At 32.9% G+C, this 21,467-nt stretch overlaps 1 protein-coding gene across 5 annotated transcripts in view; it reads right to left on the reverse strand.

Moving 5' to 3' along the window:
• Positions 1 to 21,467, reverse strand: part of LOC133327298 (calpain-A) — a 153,702-nt gene that overhangs the window by 9,073 nt on the left and 123,162 nt on the right. For 2 of the 5 annotated variants that reach the window (XM_061535858.1, XM_061535855.1), the window contains exons 2-3: positions 1,485 to 1,665; positions 1,321 to 1,341 (exon numbers count right to left, since the gene is read on the reverse strand). In XM_061535858.1, coding sequence (XP_061391842.1) covers positions 1,321 to 1,341; positions 1,485 to 1,658 — 195 coding nt within the window. In that variant the 5' untranslated portion in view covers positions 1,659 to 1,665. Of the gene's footprint in view, positions 1 to 1,320; positions 1,342 to 1,484; positions 1,666 to 17,611; positions 17,632 to 21,467 lie in introns of those variants that run through there. The other 3 variants (XM_061535859.1, XM_061535857.1, XM_061535856.1) reach the window with 2 other exon arrangements.

Consider the following 21,467-nt stretch of genomic DNA (forward strand, 5'->3'; position numbering starts at 1 on the left):
TTATGGAAAGTAAAGTGCTTCTTCGTTGAAAAGTCGGCTTTCTGGGATGCCAATGAAATGTAAATCGCATCGAAGATAAACCCCGGTTTGCAGGGTTTTGATGGCAAAAAGGAAGACACGTCACGAAGTCGCCGAAAAACAGACACCTTTTAAGAGAAAGAACGTGCTTTTTCACGAAGATTATTTACCGTGTAAGTAAAATTCATGCTATGACACTATAAATGGAATACAATGATTTCCATATGTTTGATTCGATCAGCTGATTGATATGTCATAACTAATTCTACCTTTATTGCAACCTAAGGTTACACACCATCGAACTATGTAGTTTGGTATATAAAATGGAGATAAATTATTATTCTAAATTAAAATTAATTTTGGAACATTTTTTGAACATGTTCAATGGTGTGTAATCCACTTTATCCATTGGTCCTTCGACATCACATTAATATTAAAATGTCTTTTAAGACATAAACATATACAAGAAATTGAAAGGATGATATTAACTGATCCTTTACATTAACATACAATTTTTTGTCAAGACATTACATAAGAAATACAAAAAAAAAGAACACATAAATTTTGAAACAAAAAAAAAATCATATCAAAATACAAATAACATCAAATTGTAATTTAAAAAAAGACATGTATACTTTTTTTGTTTTTATAAAAATTGTTTTACATTTACAATAGTAAAAAAGAATATCTGTTAGATAGATTACATTGAAAGTGTGGCCAATAGAAACGGAAAGAAGTTATATAAAATTTAATGGACTTAAGGGAAATGTTTTGTTTTTAATTTTTAAGTTTCTTAGACGATCTATTTTCGAAACATATTCCAAATATGTAATTAATTGTATTCAATATGTCTACAATTCAAATTAACTTAATACACTCAGGTCATTCATTTAGTTCACGTGACATATATGATATGGAATTGACATTTGAGATCGAGTGGATTTAGTAGTGTAAACGCGCTATTAATCATGTTCACAAATCCAGTGCATTATATTTGACGTATAGGCTATGGATTTGACATTTGAAATTGTATGAATGTAGTACTATAAACGCGCACTTAGTTGTGTATTGTTTTACTCAATGTGAACAGCCTTTATGAACAACTTGACAACTTCTTAAAGGGGGGCTTCACACGATAACACAAAGGATGTTCACATGCCTTTTAACGCGGACAAATCAAAACAATCCCTTGGCCTTAACAAAAAACAATGAAACATTTAAACAAAAAAGTCGAAAAGTGTACAAAATTCGACGAAACAAAAAGAAAAAAATAGATCCTTTTAAAGTTTTGTTGCTACATACCAATTGTGTTCGTTTGGATACCTCAAATTTTGAATTGAATAAAAGGGGATGGTTTAAATGGTTATTATATGGGATGAAATAATAATAATAATGTAGGATATTTTAATGGGGAGATTTCAAAATAAAATATTTTTATTTGAAATTCATTTTTTTCCTTTACTTACCACTCTCATATTTTTAATGCTGGGTAAAATCCTTTTAGTTTCAGCCTCCTTTTTAATGAATATTTCATTGATAACTGAACCCATAACTTCTTTGGCAGCACCCATGGCTGCATCACCGGCGGCATTTAGGAATTCCTTGCCGGCCTGTTTGAAGAATCCCTTTATCTCATCCATTTTTTAGCTACTACTTTTATAAATATTTATTTTTTTGTGTGTGTATACAAATGTTAATTCTGTAAAAAGAAGTAGAAAAGAAAAAAATCTGATTAGAGTATTTATTTTGAAGTGCTGAGCTTATGTTTTAAATTATATTTTTTAAGCAGCCACTTGATGATAAGATTGTTTTATTAAATATTTTAAGTTTGTAAGTTGTTGTTATTATAAAAATATTAAATGTGATAAGAAGTTGGGATATTCCATTAAGTGTTGTCTACGAGGGGTCTAGTATGAAAAATTAATATAAGTTTTGCAAAATATTCTCCGTGATGAAATTTAAAAGGTGGTATTTATTTAGGAAAATAAGATCTTGATCTTGATACCCTAGTTAGGTGTGATTCACTTACATAAATAATGATTTGTCACCTATTAATGAAAGGCGAAAGATTTATTCGACAACTGAAGAGAAAGCCAGACAGAGTGGCACCTATTAATATGAGTTATGTTGCGGCAATATTTGCCCATATTGGCTTAACATGCCTGGCCTTAACTTGCGGATTTTCTTAACAAGTCCAGGCTTAGGGGCGTGGATTTTTTAAAGATTTTTCTAGAGAGGAGTAAGGCTTTTTTAGAGAATTTAATAGAGGAGGTTATGGCTTCTAGTCGTGAATTTTTTAAAGAATTTTTATAGAGAATACTAGGGCTTCTAGGCGTGGATTTTTAAACAAATTTTATAGAGTAGACATAGGTCTGTAGGCGAGGATTTTTTTAAAAAAAATTATAGAGTAGACATAGGTCTGTAGGCGTGGATTTTTTTAAGGTTTTTTATAGAGTAGACAAAGGTCTGTAGACGTCGATTTTTTTAAGGTTTTTTATAGAGTAGACGTAGGTCTGTAAGTGTACATTTTTTAAAGATTTTTTATAGCGGAGACTAAGCACTCTCGGCGTAGATTTTTTTTAAGAATTTTTATAGAGAAGACAAGGCGTGTATGAAATGTCAATTTATAAAGGAATATCAGAGTCTTGCATTTTAGAATTTTAGAATTTAAAACTTGAATTTTAGACGCCGCTCTTCTTTTATTCTTTTGCAATAAAAGAAGCCAACTTAACGTGTCAATCCTGAAGTCTTTTTATGCGTTTCCCCCTTAAGGATATGTAATAAGCGCAGGCTCAAATCGGGAGCCTAGCGATTCTTCAACATTTTGTTAAGATTTTTAATTGTTCGATTTGTAAGTCTCAGTTTTGGTTGTTACCTCCTCAATTAAAGTTCTTCTACCGTACATTTTTTTATAAACTGCGAACCGGAAATTGTCGCTGGAGGCAGAACTGAAGAATATTGTCGATGAGGAAGCCATTCGAAGTCCAATCATGGAGTTTTTGTGTATCATTTTTGCTCGTGATTGTGACGCAATGAATTGTATCTGGGTATCTGATTAGTTCTTCCTCTTCAATTGCGGTCGGTTTCGGTGATATCGCACTATACGCTACCCAATAATCCTATGGAATAAATAAATATTGTTGTTGTCCGTTTTCTATGTCTCAGGATTGGTTGTCACCTTCCCATTTAAAGTTCTTCTAGCGTAATTTTGTTTTAACAATGCACCGGAAATTGGTGCTGGAGCCAGGCCTGAAGTATATTGTCGATGAGGATGCCATTCGAAGTGTCCAATTCATGGGTTTTTTGTGGATCGATTTAACATGTGATGGTTACGCAGTCTAGGTGTCTAGGTATCTGACCAGTTCTTCGGCTTCAATTGCGGTCGGTTTTCGCCTTTTAGTCCCTGGGGCAAAAATCTGGAGAACATTGTGGTCAGATCTGGAGCATGACGATTCTCTAACAGTTCGATAACTTTTTTTGGTGTTTAATTTGTAATTTCCCCAACCAAAAGTCTCAAATTCGGTGTTAACCTCCTCATTCAATGAACAACGTTCTTTCCAACGTACGTTGAGATCTGAGAACTGAAAATGGCTTCACAAAAAGCAACTAGTTCATTCATTTAGTTGCATAGTTCTTTTTAGTTGAATAGTTCATTTGGTTCACGCCAGTGAATTCTATCAATAAACAAAAAGATCTAAATGAACGATTATATCAAAATGAACCAGGTGAACCAGAGCAAAAAGAACAGGATTAGATGAACGAAAGGACCGGACCTAGTACCGATTCTTCCTTTTGTGGAATAGTTCTTTTAACCTAGTTCGTTCCGGAACGACTCAAATCTACATCAAACTACTTACTATGGGCGTTTTTTATTTGAACGTACCCTTATGTAAAGTATTCGGAAGAAGGTCTGACTAAGAAGTGAAATGACGTAGTTCATTGCCAAATACATATCTACGCAAAAACTCGGGAATTCGGTCAATGAACAGACACATCTAGACAAACGTTTGTATCAAAATGAACCAGGGTAACGAGAGCAAAATGGACTAGATGAACGAAAAACCGAAAAAATAAACTGGTTTTATGTTAGGCAACTTGTCACCCACATTACAGAGAGTTTTTTATGATTTTGAAGTATATGATTTGCCCGTCCAGTTATAATATTTTGAAGTCCTTATGGATTTTTTTGTTCGCACGTTAATTCGAATACATTGAACTTTTATTATAATCTCACCATTAACATTGCAAATGGCGCCCGAATGAAAGTTAATTGCTTACCAATCCGTGTTAGTTGATTACTATAAGATAGAGATATGTCAGATCTCTGTCTAACATCTAATTAGTCATTAACATGGCGCCCGAATGTGTTGGATATGCAAAACACCTTGTTATTATATTTATAAGTCCTGCTATTGCATTCAACGTAATTTACGATAATTTCAGAATTATTTTCTGAAATCGTAAAATCGTATTGATATTAATATATTTGGACATTAGGGTATGATTTTTTTTTTCATTTTGTTGTTCGCAGGTGAACTGTAATACTCAGCGTGGTGTGGTCGTTGGAATACTTTGAACTATTTTTTTTTATAATTTCACCACTAGCATAGCCAAATGGCGCCCAAATGAGAGTTATTTTTTCGGAAGTGTCAGAGTGCAACAAATTATGAAGTAGGAATCTAAAATCTGTCAAATCTCTGTCTGACATCTAACTAGCCTTTGATTTTTTTTTATAATTTCGCCATTAACATAGCAAATGGCGCCCAAATGATAGTTATTTTTCGGAAGTGTCAGAATGAACAATTAAAAAAAGTAGGCATCTGATATCTGTCAAATTTCTGTCTAACGTCTATTTAGCCATTGACATCGAGAAATGGCGCCCGAATGAGAGTTAATTGCATACAAATTGTTGTTATATGATGTTTTTGGTCAGTGTCAGAATGCAATAATGCAAAATTTGTGATCTGGCATCCGCCACATCTTCTTTTGAAGGTTACGACTGACATAAAATCAGGTGGATTTAATTTTAGAAGCGTCATCGATGTGTATGGCCGGGGAACTTTTAAATTTCCCTCTTATGACTAATTTTCTACCCCAAGCAGAATAAATATTTTTTTTTCGAATTCACTACAAAAAATATCCCCATATTTATTGTGGAAACTAAATTAATGACATTTATGGCATTTTAAGTCCATGACAAAATTTAGCTATCAAATTTATTAATTCTCTTAAATCCTCCATTAAGCCAAAAAAAGTTTTAGACTTTTTTTCCGACAAAACAATTTGTAATTCCTCTGCTTTAAGACATTATTTTCTTATCTTATCTATCACCTGATTTTGACACAAAAAAAAGGAGAATAAAATGTTGTTTCAATATTGATTTTAGATTTGAATCATTTTTTTATGGAACCATATTTTTCCTATATGGATTTCTGTAACCAAAAGAAGTGAGGAAGGAAGGGGAATGACAAAATAATATCAACAAATTTGCAATTTATCTAAGAGTCTTTAAAATGAAAATAACTCTGGCTATGAATAATTGATATTTTTATAAAAAAAAACACACCAAACCAACAACACGAAATAACCAAGTGATTGGATATTAAATTTCAGAATTCTGCTCACAGATCCCCTATGTGTGCGCTAAACTGTTTGCAAGCGCAACGTATGGACCTCAAGAATGCGTCATTGATTTGTTTTCGTTTTTAATTCTCATAAAATATTTTTTGTGTGATTTTTTTTGCAATTATTTTAACCAATAACAATGCAATAGATTATTGGCCACGTTTTTTTCTCTATTCAAAAAAAAGTATTTGTAATGACTGCAAAAATACACGACATTACGTTAGAGAGGGGACGTTCGGAACGCCGGTGCAATTTTAATAATTGCGCCAAACTAGTTTGTTGTTATTGTTGTTGCTGTTTTTATTGTCCACTTCTTGATATTATCATTTGTGTTATTGAGATAGGTGGCTCCATGCATCACAATATATGTCTACTTTTTTTACTACAAAGGAAATACCTATGCATTAGTGTGGTCCGTAGTAAACAATACCAAAATTACAATTTTTGGCACATATCATTGAACAAAAAATGCCGCTAACTGAATGCTAATTAGTTGAGATGTGGTGTAAAAATATTGACAATAACATACCATGGTGTTTTTGCTTAATGGTTGGCAAACCCAAAATTTAATTTTGGCAAAAATTTGTTAAGAATATTTAACAAAACAATAATAGTAAATAAATGCAATATGAAAATCAGGCTAAAGCTTTTATTGTGATAATGTGCATTTTATTGATTTATTTAATAAATCGTGCCGAATTTATCTCGATTTGCCATATAAAATTAAATTCATTCATTATCATGATTTCAAATTTAAATACAACACTGTTTTTGTACCAAACGATGCATCATCTTTTCTAAAAGCACCAAATTGGCAACACTTTACAGGTGTCATTTGTTTAAAAGATGTCTAACAAAAGAATGACAACAGTTGGCAGCATTGAAATTAATTCCAATTAGAATTATGAACATTCTTGCCAGCTACATGGAATTAGAAATGTGTGTATACACATAAACAAATAACAGCTGACTGACTTTATATCATTTTACTAGTAGTCTAAACAGCTAGGATTTATAACCTCGAGTTAGAACAGTGGCAACACTTCATAGGTGTCACTTGTTTATTTTATAATTTAAAATCCGTTAAAATTCTAAAAAGATGCCTAAATAATAAAAAAAACAACATATGGCAGCATTGAAATTAATTCCTATTAGAATGATGAAAATTCTTGCCATCTACGTGGAATTTGAAATGTGTATGTACAAGTAAACAGATAACAGCTGACTGACTTTATATTATTTTAATACTAGTCTAAGCAGCTAGGATTTAGTTCCTCGATTTATAAATCAAGTAGCTTTAGAAGACACTGTCTAAAGGAACCTATCCCTGACCGTTTTTTATATATATGCTGATTCAGATGTTAGAAATTCACTCGGATGACATTCCATTGGACTTTGACGGGATCAAATCTTTTTTCAAATCCAAAAAATATAAACACAATAACATATAGACTGTTGAGTTCGATTTTGGAACGGGTTAATGGCCAGTAATTACTTGGGATGTTACTCGCCTGACATCGATATAATGGGTCGAACATTGCGAGCGGTAACATCCACCTTTGAACAAATTGAGAAGGAGTCTGTCAAAGTGGTTGTGGCAGTAAACGGCGATGGTGGAACTTGAGAACTACAGCTTCGATGTTATATACCTTGGTACCGCCATAAACCAAACGAATGACATCAGTTTTGAAATTCGAAGAAGGATTGTGATGGCCAACAGATGCTACTATGGTCTAAGTAAGCAGTTTAGAAACAAGGCCACCACCCGCCACACTTTACAAGACCCGTGCTGCTGTATGGATCTGAAGCATGGGTACTTGCGCAAGTAGATGAGGCAGCTCTTGGGGTGTTTGAAAGAAAAATTCTCCGAAAAATCTACGGGCCGATCTGCGTCAAATCAACCACGAGCTTTATAATTTATACACGGACATGGACATAGTCAGTCGTATTGAGAATGAAGAATGAAGTCAGTCGTAATGAGAATGCCCCAGCTCAAAAGTCATATAAAAGCGAGCCTACTGATGGTTCCCGTAGAAGGCCACGAATTAGATGGAAAGACCAAGTAGAAAACAACATGCTCTTTCAAATTGAAGGACATATCGATCCAACCCTTTTGGAACCTCTCTCGCAAAATGTCAATATACTTATTGTCGTCAAAACACGAAAAATAGGAAAGACGAGGTTTGTATCAGATTTTTTTTTGATCAGATCTCTGTCCTATAAAAAATCGAAATTTGTTAATTGATTATCTTCAGTAGGTTTTGTCTTTTATTCCATGATCCAAAATCAGATTTAGACTTCTAGACTTTTCTATGCGTGTTTGTAACAGATTAACAAGAATAATAGTTAAGATTCCAACGACCATACCATATTGAGTACATAAGTTTTCAACTATACAAGTAAATTAAGCAGTGTTGGGCGCCGTTTGTGCTTCAAAATAATTTAAAGATCTTGGCCTGAAATATAAACTGAACTGAACTCCCGATGTGATAAAATGCTCTCAAAACGTTAAAAAAGTCTTGAATGGTCATTTAAATGAATATATGGGAAATTTATCGCTTCAAGGACGATATCACAAAAAAAAAAAAAACAACAACATTTAAAGAAAGTAGAAACTACTGCTCAACCAAGATAATTTACAAAGTCAACGGTCTGAAAAATATGGAGACATTCCTTGTTTTTGGCATCGTATGAAACTCAGACGTCAAATAATGTAAGATGTAAGAAATTGACATCGATTTTTTTTTCAGCAAATGAGAATTTTTTCCACTATAAATTGTATCGAAAGGCTGCATTTTATCAATATATCACGCTTAAAGGGCCTTATGTTATAAAAAGGGTGTAAGAATAATTAATTAACAATAAATATTTATTTTATTTATAATACTATTTATGTATTCTTCACTTGCGAACATGGGACTTATATTGTCATCCGAATAGTAATATTTGTTGCGGACAACACATATTTCTCGAACATTACAGTTTATGCTCTATTTAGTTTTCAATGCCATAATATTTACTTTAATAATTCTATCAAACATTTTAAGAGAATGACACATGGATAGTTGTCAAATTTCAAGTGTGAAAGACAAACAAATATTTGTTTTATAATTTCATAATAGACAAATATAAAAAAAAATTAAAATAAAGTGTGAACAAACAATTTCCAAATCTAGATCCAACGGCAATAGTAATTAGTTTAGCAAACATCTCAATATTTCATCTGTTTTTTATCACAATTATTAATTAGGGAAACAATTTTCAAAACGCTTATAGCACCCAGATGAAATACATGTTTTAAGCAAAAACTTTGCATATGAGAATTTCGAAGTGTCTTTATCACATGTCTTCATGAAAATGTGGGACTTCTGGAAACAGAATTAGAATTCACAAATTCTTAAACTCTATGAAAATCAACAATTTACACCTCTAAATTATTTTAATTTGCACTTGCAAATTATTTTATAATAGTGTAATTATTACTATTATATTCATTATTTTCTTGTGGCTATTTTATTCGTTTGGATTGCTATACGAATTTGGAAAGTTACTTGAAATTGAATTTATTTAGATTCAGTGGCTTGGAATAGTTCGATTTAAACATAGCTTTAGTTCTTCTGTCAGCCACTACATTTGTGTAGTTGGCAATCCTGATAGTTCAATTGAATGATTCACTTAAAGGAACTAATGGAGTATTTCATTGAAACTCATTTATTTTTTGTTGGAATTAACAACTGGTGATCGATAAAACTTTATATTAGAAATATCATAGCATTTTATTTGCCTGTTTCTTTTCTTTATGAAATTGAAAGTGGTGTTAAACTTAAAAATAGGTCTTGTGTGGTTTTTAAATTTAATAATAACTTTCTAGCGGGTTCACATATTGCATTCTATCGTGAATAATGGATTAATCAGGATTTATTTTTTTATCAGGCTTAATTTGCCATTATTTATCATCCAATTTTTTATCATCATGCGTTAGAATTTATTTTAAATCATGAAAAAAATCGCGATACTCATAAGACGCAACGAAAAAAAACCTTTTTCACAATAAACCAACATTTGCGACTTTATTCATATGTTGTTTGATTTTATATTCAATAATTGTCAAATGCAAAAACGACGGAAAATATAAAATTATTAAGGGGACCCCCCCCCCCATTCTCGGGGTCAAAAATTTTGTTGATATAATTTGAATCTACACTAATTATAGAATGTGCCTACAAAATTTCAAATGAAAATCTCAAGAACTCTTGAAGATATAGCCGATTTATTGTGTCAGCATCAAGTGACGGCTGAAGGGCTTCTCAAACTTTAAACGCGTTTTTCTCTAAACATTTTTTTGCGAATGGCGGGCACGATAACTCAAAAACTAATAACCCAATCGATTTCAAATTTTTGCACGTTTCTCTGTGAGTGTATATCTATCGTATGAACTAGGATAAAGCCAATCGGTGAAGATCTTCCTCATTTTTTAACTTGGGTTTTGGTAAAAAATCGGCGATTTTCCAAAAATAATTTTTCAAAGGTCCACCATTTTGTTAATTTTAGAGCGAAGTCAATAATCCTAGTTCATACTAGAGCCAGACATGTACTCTTTCTAACACCGTTAGAATTTTCGGATTCCGATGTTCCAGTGAGGAGTTATCATGCCCGCCATCAAAAATAAGGGCTTTTCTTTAATTACAAAAAACAACAACAAAACAACAACAAAATTTTTTTGTAAATTATTTTTCTTTTATTTTAAATCTTCAATTATATATGTGTAAAGTTACAAGCATTGGTATTGATTTGCCAGCCCATTGAAAATCTTGAAAAATTAAAATCGAGAATGGGTGGGGTTCCCTTAATAGAATTATTTGGTATTTTCCAGTACTTTTTTAATAGTAATTCAAGGAAACGATAACACAAACGCATATCGTTTCCTTGTGGTTGTTGTATTTTCGATAACATATAACGCTACGGATGGCTCAACGCGAGCATTCTGTTTAGCCCTTTAGGTTTTATTTCTGGATTTCGTTAATCGAGTCGATTTAAAATCGTATATGTAAATGTACTTTTAGTTCTTCTGCCAGACACTAATTTCGCGTAGTTGGCAAGCCTAATAGTTCAATTTAATGATTCATTTAAAGAAACCAGTGAACTATTTTCATTGAAATTAATATTTTCATTTGAATAAATTTGCTAGAGATTATTAAAACTTATTTACAGTAACAAAGGGCTTGATATAAAAAGGGCGAATTTAGAGCTTTCAGTGGGTTTAAATGGTCAATTCCATTGCATATATGTCAAATAAATCCTCATAAAGTAGGTTAACCCGGAGAAAAGTTTACAGGAACAAAGGGCTTGATTTAAAAAAATATATATATTTTAGAGCATTCAGATAAATCGCCAGTGGGTTTAAATTGTCAATTCCTTTGCATATACTCGCTAAAAATTATATTTTTTTTACTAAAAATTAAAATTTTCAAATTACCTGAAAATAAAAATTCTGAAAAAAAATATTTTTATTATACCCAACCTAATATACATTCACTGTTGTTAATTGCCATGTTCATAGAAACACATTTAATGTTTCATAATGACGAAATTCAATAAAAAAAACTACACACACACAAAACAATATAAAAAGTTTTTTTTGCATCAACCCGTTTTGAAGTGCACAAAACAAAATAAAAAATACTTTTGTGATACAATTAAATTTAATTTGCGGCGGCTACTTCTATGTGTTTAATTTCTTTCAAATTCCATTACTCTTGTGAATGGAATATAAAAATAAATTCCCATAGAAATAAAAATTAATATTTAAAAAAAATTACAATTTCAATTTTATGAAAATATGTTCGGTATGTCACAAATTCTTTTTAAAATAAACTATAATCTGAATCATGAAAAATATATATTTCTTTAATCTACGCCTAATGGGATGCTCTAAAAAAAATGTTTCGGATGGTGGATGCCACTCTCGATGCATTTTGAGTTGGTTGAAAAATATTTATCAAAAAAAAAACTTAAGTCTAATTTGTTGACTGAAAAATATTTTTTAAATATATTCCCTTAAGAAAAAATAAAAATCACATCTTCTATATATGGAGGTCCCTCGAACCTATGTAGCAGTAATTTGTTATTTTCATTGCAAGCTCACGTTTTGACGTATCATCTGCTAGACACAAGTTTTGTGTAGTTGGCAAGCCTAGTAGTTCAATTCAATGATTCACTTAAAGAAGCTAATGGACTATTTCAATGAAACTCATTTGATTTCATTAGAATGAATTGCTAGATATCGATAGGACTTAAGGGCTAAGTAGAATGCTCGCGTTGAGCAATACAACAACCACACAAGATCTATTAATAAGGTCACCAAGATAGAAATCGAAATCGGAAAACAGCTGTTTTTTCTCAAGTCTAATGTAAAATTTCGACTTTGTTTACGTTTTCATAATGGAAGTCAATTCACAATAATGGATTTTGACAGCAAACTTGAGAGGTATCGATAATCAGCTGGTTACCCTTGGTGACCTTATTTATAGGCCATGCAACCACATAGAAACGATAATCGTTAGTGTTACCGTTTCCTTTTGGTTGTTGTATTTTCGACAACATATAACGCGACGGATGTCTCAACGCGAGCCAAGTTTTTGATATATAAAATTTAATTAAAGAGTTTAAAGATTGGATTCAAATACAAAGTGCCTTGGATAAAATATACTATTACGTTTACCCGGTAGTCGTCATATTAAGGTTCTGCCTTATTACGAAGGTTCTAGTCCACTTTTTCCAATCGAACTAGGTGTAATTTACAATTTTGGATTCTCCAATCTTCTGACAGAAATTTTTCTCTGTAAGCTCACTTTTGTGTAGTTGGCAAGCCTAACAGTTCAATTGAATGATTCATTTAAAGAAACCAATGGACTATTTCAATGAAACTCACTATTTTCATTTGAATGAATTGCTAGTTATCGATAGAACTTAAATATAGGAACAAAGAGCTTAAAACAATTTTTTTCCATTTAAGCCCTTTTTGTTGACATTGTCCGTACTTCTCGAGGCTGTATAGAGGCATTTTCATTTCTCAGAAAATAACAAAAGAAAAACTTCTGAAAAGAAAATTTTGCAATTTAAGTAAATTTTTAGAGTAGTTTCTATATAAGGCCCACGACAGAAGTTTGAAAGGAACAACTCTAGTTTAGTAAAAACGACCCGATTTCTTTGAAATATTTTTCCAGAGGTAGGTGTTTTTTACCATATATATGGGGATATACTTTTTCTTAGGAGACATATCGGGTTACCCGGTTATTTAACCCTGGATACCCGGGTACCCGGTTCTACGGAACTGATTTGATAAAAAGTAACAACTCTAGTTTAGTAAAAACAATCCGATTTTTGAATTTTTTTCTAGAGGTAGATTTTTATATCCTACACAACTATGTTGTCAGGGTTTTATAGCTTAGTGCAGCCCCAAAAGTTTGTAACGCCGCAAAATATTGGTCCTAGACCCACCATTAAGTATACCGATCATCATATCTCGACTAGCTGAGTCGATCTAGACATGTGTGTTCGTTCGTCCGTCTGCCCATTATAATTTGTAAACACGATACAGGCCACAGTTATGGACCAATCTTCACGCAAGATCGGTTAATATTTAGGGAATGAAATGGACCAAAAACTTTATATTTGTCTGATTTTCTGGTCTCTCCAGAGGCCGCAATTATGGCCCAAACATCACGAATTTTTACATGGAGAAGGGGATCGGGCCTGTTTTCATATAGATCGGTCAATATTTAGCGGATCAAATGAAACCTGACTTTTGTATGAAAAAATACAAAATGTGTATTCTATAGCGTATATATTTACTGCTGAAGGACATAGACCTAAGAAGTTGATTGTATATCCAAGAGGAGTGGTTGACCTTTAAATTGATACACAATTTTATTGTCGTATGTATTCGGGTGTGGGAGTTACACTTAAATATTTACAGGTGCTTACGTATTCAGATATTATCTAGTAACCCATTACCACACTAAAGGTCGGAAATATAGCGCTGATCGTTTTGAAATGTTTCATGAGGGCCAAGGGCAATGCCGCCTATAGTTTTCGGTGATGATCAGATAATAATTTTGGGATGAAGTGGATCGAAAACTTAAATTTTTGTGTGTGTTTTTTTTTTCTATTCGAGTCGATATAGCCTACAATTATCACAACACAACCCATGGTGAAGGGAAGAATATGGCCAAGTACATAGAAGAACTGTACTGAATATTAGTAACTATCACGAAATATTGCCAGGCTCGGAATAAAAATCGTCAGATGGTTGGTAGTTGTGTAAGGTTGGCCCTGCCCGATTATACTGCTCCGCTCACTGGTTTTTACTCTAATTATGGGGATATATACCCGTTTATAAGGTTTTTTTTTCACCCGGACGTTCGGTTCTACGGACCTAATTACAAAAAAAAATTAATTTTAAAGTTTATGAAAATACCTTTCCATTTAGTTGTGATATGAACGGTTTATCTCAAACCTTTTGGGTTATACCGGCTATGCGAAAGAATTTAGTTAGTTTTTGTAGGATTTTAAGGACCACATCTTTTGATCCACCACAGATACAGCCACATATCGCACCATTTTGGAAAGTCTATCATTTGAGTTATGGAGATTTGAGCCAACCATTCTGACTATTTTTGAGGCTCCCGCCGCATTTTCCAACCTGTTATATGGCATTCCAGATTAATGCAGTGTAAAAATACTTGATCGCCTAAAATTTGCAATATAGTATCATAGCTCCCATGTTAGAGGTCTCGACTAATTTTAGGTATTTTAAAGGCCCTATTCTAACATTCCAAGCGAAAGGGATGTAATTTTCGAATTTTGTATTCGTGAAGAATATAAGATTTTATTGCAGTCAATTTTTGGTAAGTATAAGTCCGGTGGCTCTCATGGCATAACTATAAAAGGTAGATCATGCAGTCATATGTTTCCAATTTTTTCATAAATTTGATTTTGACAACATTCTACATTCAAAATTGAAACGAAAATATCTTCCTTCGAAATGTACGCAAATCTTGTGTCCAGTGGCAAAGTGTTTTTGAAAATTTGCCAATCGCCTTGCGTAACATTTTTTTTTTGTAATATTTGTATTTTCATCATATATTTTCGTATTCCACGATCCACCCTAATATGTAATTATCACGATTTAAGTGTTTTTTCTTTGGAATAATATATCTTTCAACAGTCCAAAAAACAGCATTGTTTTTATTTCCACATGTTTTTATACCCTTCACCACACTGTGGTACAGGGTATTATGTCTTTGTGCATATGTTTGTAACAGGCAAAAATAATCGAGATAGACCCATGGTTCCTTTTGAGAATATGCATAGAATCACTTTCTGAATCGATTTATGCATGCCCGCCTGTCCATCCGTTCATGTATTTTTGTGAGCAAATTACAGGTCGCATTTTTTTTGGCCCAAGGACGAACACTATTGAAATTGGGAAAAATCGGTTCAGATTTAGATATAGCTCCCATATATATTTTTGCCCGATTTACGGTCTTTAGACCCTGAAAATCTTTCGATTTGCACGAAATTTGGCATAGCGTACTGAATTGAGCCACGAAAGATGTGTGCCAAGTTTCGTGAAAATCGGTTCAGATTTATATATAGCTCCCATATATAGTTTCGCCCGATTTACGGACTTTAGACCCTGAAAATCTTTCGATTTGCACGAAATTTGGCATAGCGTACTGAATTGAGCCACAAAAGATGTGTGCCAAGTTTCGTGAAAATCGGTTCAGATTTAGATATAGCTCCCATATATAGTTTCGGCCGATTTTTGGTAAATGGCGTACCAAAGTCCCTATATATCTTTCGATTTGCACGAAATTTGGCATAGCGCACTGAATTAAGTCTAGAATGATGTGTGCAAAGTTTCGTGAAAATCGGTTCAGATTTAGATATAGCTCCCGTATATATCTTCCTCCGATTTAAGGTAAATGGTGTACCAAAGTCCTTATATATCTTTCGATTTGCATGAAATTTGGCATAACGTACTGAATTGAGGCTAGAATGATGTCTGCCCAGTTTCGCGAAAATCGGTCCAGATTTAGATATAGTTTCGTCCGATTTCATGTAAATGGTGCACCAAAGTCCCTATATATTCATGCTAGTCAGGTTGACATCAAATTTTGCACAACGTACAAAATTGAGCATAGAATTACGTAGTTGCGTTTTCTAGAAGTACAGACATAGCCCAACAGATAACCTATTTATATTTGATTGAAGTCGATTTATATAACTTATGGATATATAGGTAGATTCACATTTAGATAAATATCACATATTTTATTTCATCCAATTTCATGTTAATAGTCCCGTTTAATATATCCATAGTGGTGAAGGGTATCATATAGTCGGCCCCGTCCGACTTTACTACTTTCCTTACTGGTTTTTCTTTTGAATTTTTAGGCGTTATTTCTCACAGTTCAAATGACTCCTACTACTCGTCTTTTCAAATAATATCCAAAATTTTTTTTTTTTATTTTTTCTTTGGTAAATAGAAAAAAACTTGTTTCTTAACATTTCCGCAATTTTTTAATAAAAAAATAAATTTAAATTGATAACAATACAAAAACAACAAGAGCGGCAAGAGAATTTAAGCGGCCTTAAATTGTTTGCAATTGTAAACAAAAGTACGTATATCAACGATATAATATTCCCCCAGTACCACCTCCCACTACCCTACAAACCACCGGCCTAGCTCTTTTTTTATTTATTTACTTAGAACGCGTACGTACAACACAACAAAAGGCAGAATATAAACAAATCATTTCATTTGCTTTGCTTCACCCATTTTTTGCGTTTGAGAATTTGAATATTTTTTTAATGAACTCTACAGCAGCAACAACAACAACAACAAAATGTACTTTGTTGAGGTAGATGGGGATGACTCAAAATTAAGGCAGTAGCAACAACAACAACAAATTTTGTTATTGAGGCGTTGTCGGCATTTAGAATAGAAATAGAATTTTTTGTACTAGGAGTGCCACAAAAAAACATTTTGAAATTTTTTTATATAAAAAAATTAATTCCTCTCCCCTACTTTTAAAAATTAGCATATCTAAAATTACCCCCTAAAGAATTTATACCGTGGATTTAGTCAACCACACACAACTCCATAAAAGGGGGGTTATTAAAAAAACCCCACTCTTAAAAAATAACCAAAAATTCCCCAGAAAAAATTAGTTCATTTACTTGAGTTCAATTCAAGTATTTTCTGGACTACAATTTGGAAATTTAAACATAAATGATTAACGCCTTGATTCAAATTTAATCACACAATTCATCTGTGCCCCCTCCCCCTTGTTAATCAAACAAATCAGCAGGTGAGAAGACCACTATATGTCGTCGTCATCGGTGGCGGCGGCGGCAATCAAAAGATGAATCAGATGCAAGGAGACTGTGTGCTGCTGCCTTGTCTAGTAAATTATCATGGCCACTTCAAAAGAAATTCAGTTTTTTTCTCTTTCTCTCCCCACTTCTTATTTGAAAAAAAATCCAATCTAATTTTGGATATAATATGTAGTCCAATTTTTTTGTATATAGTATTTCGCCTTGTTCTTCTCTATGAACATTTTCTCCACAAAGGGTTTCCATATGTTGTTTTGTTATTGTTTTTGGTGTCAATTTTACTTGTTGTAGTTTTTCGTTTTTTTGTTTTTTATTGATGACATCACCATCATTATTTCCACTTTCTCTTTATATAAAAATCATCTATATTCCATTTAATTTCATCACTATTCCTTTTAAATTCATTAAAACATTTTGTTTTTTGAAAGAGTAAAAAAACAACATTGTTAATGAATTCTTAGCTAAATTCTCGAAACACCAATAAAGTGCCATAGAATATATAAACAACAATCAGGCACACACACACATATATATATCTCAATAGAAAAACAACAAAATAACACACGCACCTACGGAAGAGCGAAATTCAACAGTACGACCGTTTCACAACGCTTTTAATAAATGACTGAGCGTAAAAAGTCATATGGCAATAGTTGTCGTAGTCGTCGTCGCCGCCGACAAATGCCGACACATTCTATTGAATGAATTGTTTTTGTTTTAAGTGTGGTATTAGCAAGGGAGGGAGTGATAACAATATGGCGTTTTTTGCATATTGCTCTTCTCAGTGTATTTTGACGGTTTTTAATGCTGGTGGCAAACAGTCTTGTCACAATATACAAACAACAGGGTGACTTGTAAATTAAATTACTAAAAAGTCATCAAATAAATGAGCAGCAATCAAACACAGACACACACATATATTGCTATACAAAAACGTGCGCACTTACGGTAGAGCGAAAAATAGTGGATCATAAAATCATACGGCAATACCGATTGTTTATATTTTAATACAGAGAGGGAGTGATAACGAAATGTCGTTTTTAATGTACTTCTCTTTGGCGGTTTTTAATTTTATTAGTAACCCTGTTGTTTGTTCATGGTGCAATGCGTGCATGTCACAATATATAAACAACAGGGTGACTTGTAAAATGTTATTACTACAAGTAATCAAATAAATGAGCTGCAATCAAAAACAGGCACACACACATATATCGCTATACAAAAATGTGAGTAAAATCATACGACAATGGTCACCGACTACCGATTGTTTTTTTTACACAGAGAGGGGGTGATAACAATTTGGTGTTTTTTACGTCTTTCTCTTCACTGTATAATTTAACGGCTTTTAATTGTGTCGCATATAAGGCATGTCACAATGTACAAACAACAGGGTGACTTGTAAAATTAAATTAATACAAGTCATCAAATAGTTAAGCAGCAATCAAACAAAGGCACACACACACATATATTGCTATACAAAAACGCGCGCTCCTACGGAAGAGAGTGAAAATTAAAAAAATAGCGGATCGTAAAATCATACGGCAATAGTCGCCGACAATTACCGATTGTTTTTGTTTTAATACAGAGAGAGAGAGAGAGAGTGATAACAATATGGTGTTTTTCTTACGTCTTTCTCTTTACTGTATATTTTAACGGCTTTTAATTGTGTGGCATACAGGGAATGTACAAACAACAGGGTGATTTGTAAAATTCAATTACTACAAGTCATCATAGAAATGAACAACAATCAAACACATGCACACACACTTATATCGCTAATTAAAAACGCCCGCACATACGAAAGAGCGAACATCATAAAATGCCAAATTGTAAAGTCATATGGCAATAGTCGTCGACAAATGCCGATTGTTTTTGTTTTGATACGGTGAGAGAGAGTGATAACAATATGGCGTTTTTTATGCACTTCTCTTCTATTTGGCCGTTTTTAATTTTACTAGTAACCCTGTTGTTTGTTCATGGTGTAATTACAAGCATGTCACAATGTGCAAACAACAGGGTGACTTGTAAAAATGCTATTACTACAAGTCATCAAATAAACAATAGTCAAACACAGGCACACACACATATATCGCTATACAAAAAAGCGCCCACCTAATGTCATAATGTCATATACCAATAGACGCCGGGAAATGCCGATTGTTTTTGTTTTGATACAGATAGGGAGTGACAACATTATGGCGTTTTTTGTCTGTTTGTCTAACTACTTGGTGTATTTTGGCTGTTTTTAATTTCGTGGCATGCATACATGTCACGATGCTCAAACAACAGGGTGACTACCAAAAAAATGCAATTATTGTAATTTATCAAACATATTTGGTCTGTTCCCGTACTGCAAGAATCTACTAGATTTTACTATTTTCTTCGCTATCATTCGTTAACGTAGTAAAAAGTAGTAGATTCTTGCAGTACGTGAACAGGCCAATTGTTGTGAATTTTGCTAGCATTTCTAAATGTCTAATAACGGAAATATTGTGAACCAACACAATTATTCGATTGTGCGTGCTCTATTGAAATGTTTTAAAGTGGCTGGGCCACATTTCAAATCTATAAATAAAAAAATGGCAATACCACTGCTTTCTAGCAGGGAAATAATTATATTTAATTTTACTTTGGTATCTTCCGGGCATAATTATACAAGGAAGTCTAAAGCAGACATATGAATGAAATGGCTATTATAAGTTGAGAACAGTGATTTAAGTCTGCAAAAATGTGGATCGGTATTGTTTACATTCTGAATTGAGTTTTCGAGTGACATTAGTATTCCTTTCTACCAATAAATTTCTATGTGGTTTTTATTTTCGATTGCTGTTAAACCGCATTTACATTTACAACTTTTTCTGGGTTAACCTTCTCTATGACGATTTATTTGATAAACGTACTATTACCCCGAATTATTACAATATTCAATATAAATTTAAAAAAAATAAATTTTTCAGCACCTGTCATATTTTTTGAAGGTAAATATTTTGATTTAACATATGGAAAGATTGAGTGTATAGTTTTTTTGTCGTGATAAAAGCTCGGTTTATTTCTTTAAATTTCTATTTAGCCTATCGAAAAAAAAAATCGGATCAACATGTACGAAAAAAAACACCAAAATCGGATTTTCCGAACAACATTGAAAATTCAATCGGAATTCTCTTAAATTATTAGCATGAAAATGGAGACAGAAATGGCCAACCATCGGACCAATTTTTTTTTTTTTATCTATGTTGGTTGGAAGTATCCAAAACGCCAACACTGATAATAGCATTGACATATCTTCACTAATTGCTTTGTGGTATGATAGCGGGAAAAAAACTTTTGTTATTTTGAGATTTATACTAATTGTGCAGTTTATACTCCCTATAAATTTATGACTTAAAGCTTCAGCCCATGCTCTATTAAAAAAAAAAAAATCACTATTTTAAGGCTCTTAACGGTATATTTACATTGTATTGGATTTAAATTGTCAATTTCATTGTAAATATGTGAAAAAATCCTCATAGGGTGGGATTTTTTTAGTTTTATTGAATGAAAGCAAAAAATGTCGGAATAGCATCAACTTTTGGAATAAGTTTAGATTTTCGTGATGCCACGGTCGATTAATACAAGCGGAGAGCGACCATTGGCTGTTATGGCGGCCCAAACCATCACCATGGCTGGCGCTTGAGTTCTGATGGCCAATCGAAGGTGCACATTTTCATCTGACCTCTTTGGCAAGTAAACACAATCATTTTTTTGTTTACAAACTGGTGGACAACGAATGTTTTCTCATCGTAGAAAGCCAAAATTCGCCAGTTTACCACTTTTGGCCAAGCGAATATACTCTTTAACTCTTTTGAGTCCATTTTCTTTCTGCTGCGGTGTAAGTTTTTGAACTTTTAGGATTTTCAATGGTTTTTACCCCGAGCTGATCTTTCAATATTTGCCGAATGGCATATTGCGATATGTTCAGCTCATGAGCCATTTTTCGGCCACAGCGACACGGGTTTCGATCAAGTCGTTTCTTTACTTTTCAAATCATTTATGCTGATGTTGCTGTTTTCTTCCATCCACTTCCTTGGCATCGGGCTACGCTACCAGTATCACCGTAACAAGCGATGGTACGAGACACAAGATTTATTCACGTTTAAATGCTGGAGTACTCTAACGATAGCCACATGTGGATTTTTCAGCCAAATATACTATCACGATTGAATTCCATCACGAATAACTTTTTTTTGGAAAATTCACACCAAAATGAACGCTTGTAAACACTGTCACTGGAATAATTTTAAAAGCTGTCGGAAAATTGTCTTGGAAATGACAGCAGTTTGAAGTTGATTGTAGTTTTTTCATGTCACCCTGTAGAGAAAATTTAATCAAGTTCTTTCCTGATTTCTCAATATATCTATCCAATATTTTTTTAGTCCTATCGT

This window comes from Musca vetustissima, unplaced genomic scaffold (assembly GCF_032173495.1).
Source record: "Musca vetustissima isolate MV318-11 ecotype Yass unplaced genomic scaffold, APGP_CSIRO_Mvet_v1 utg28967, whole genome shotgun sequence".
In the NCBI taxonomy this organism is placed as follows: Eukaryota; Metazoa; Arthropoda; class Insecta; order Diptera; family Muscidae; genus Musca; species Musca vetustissima.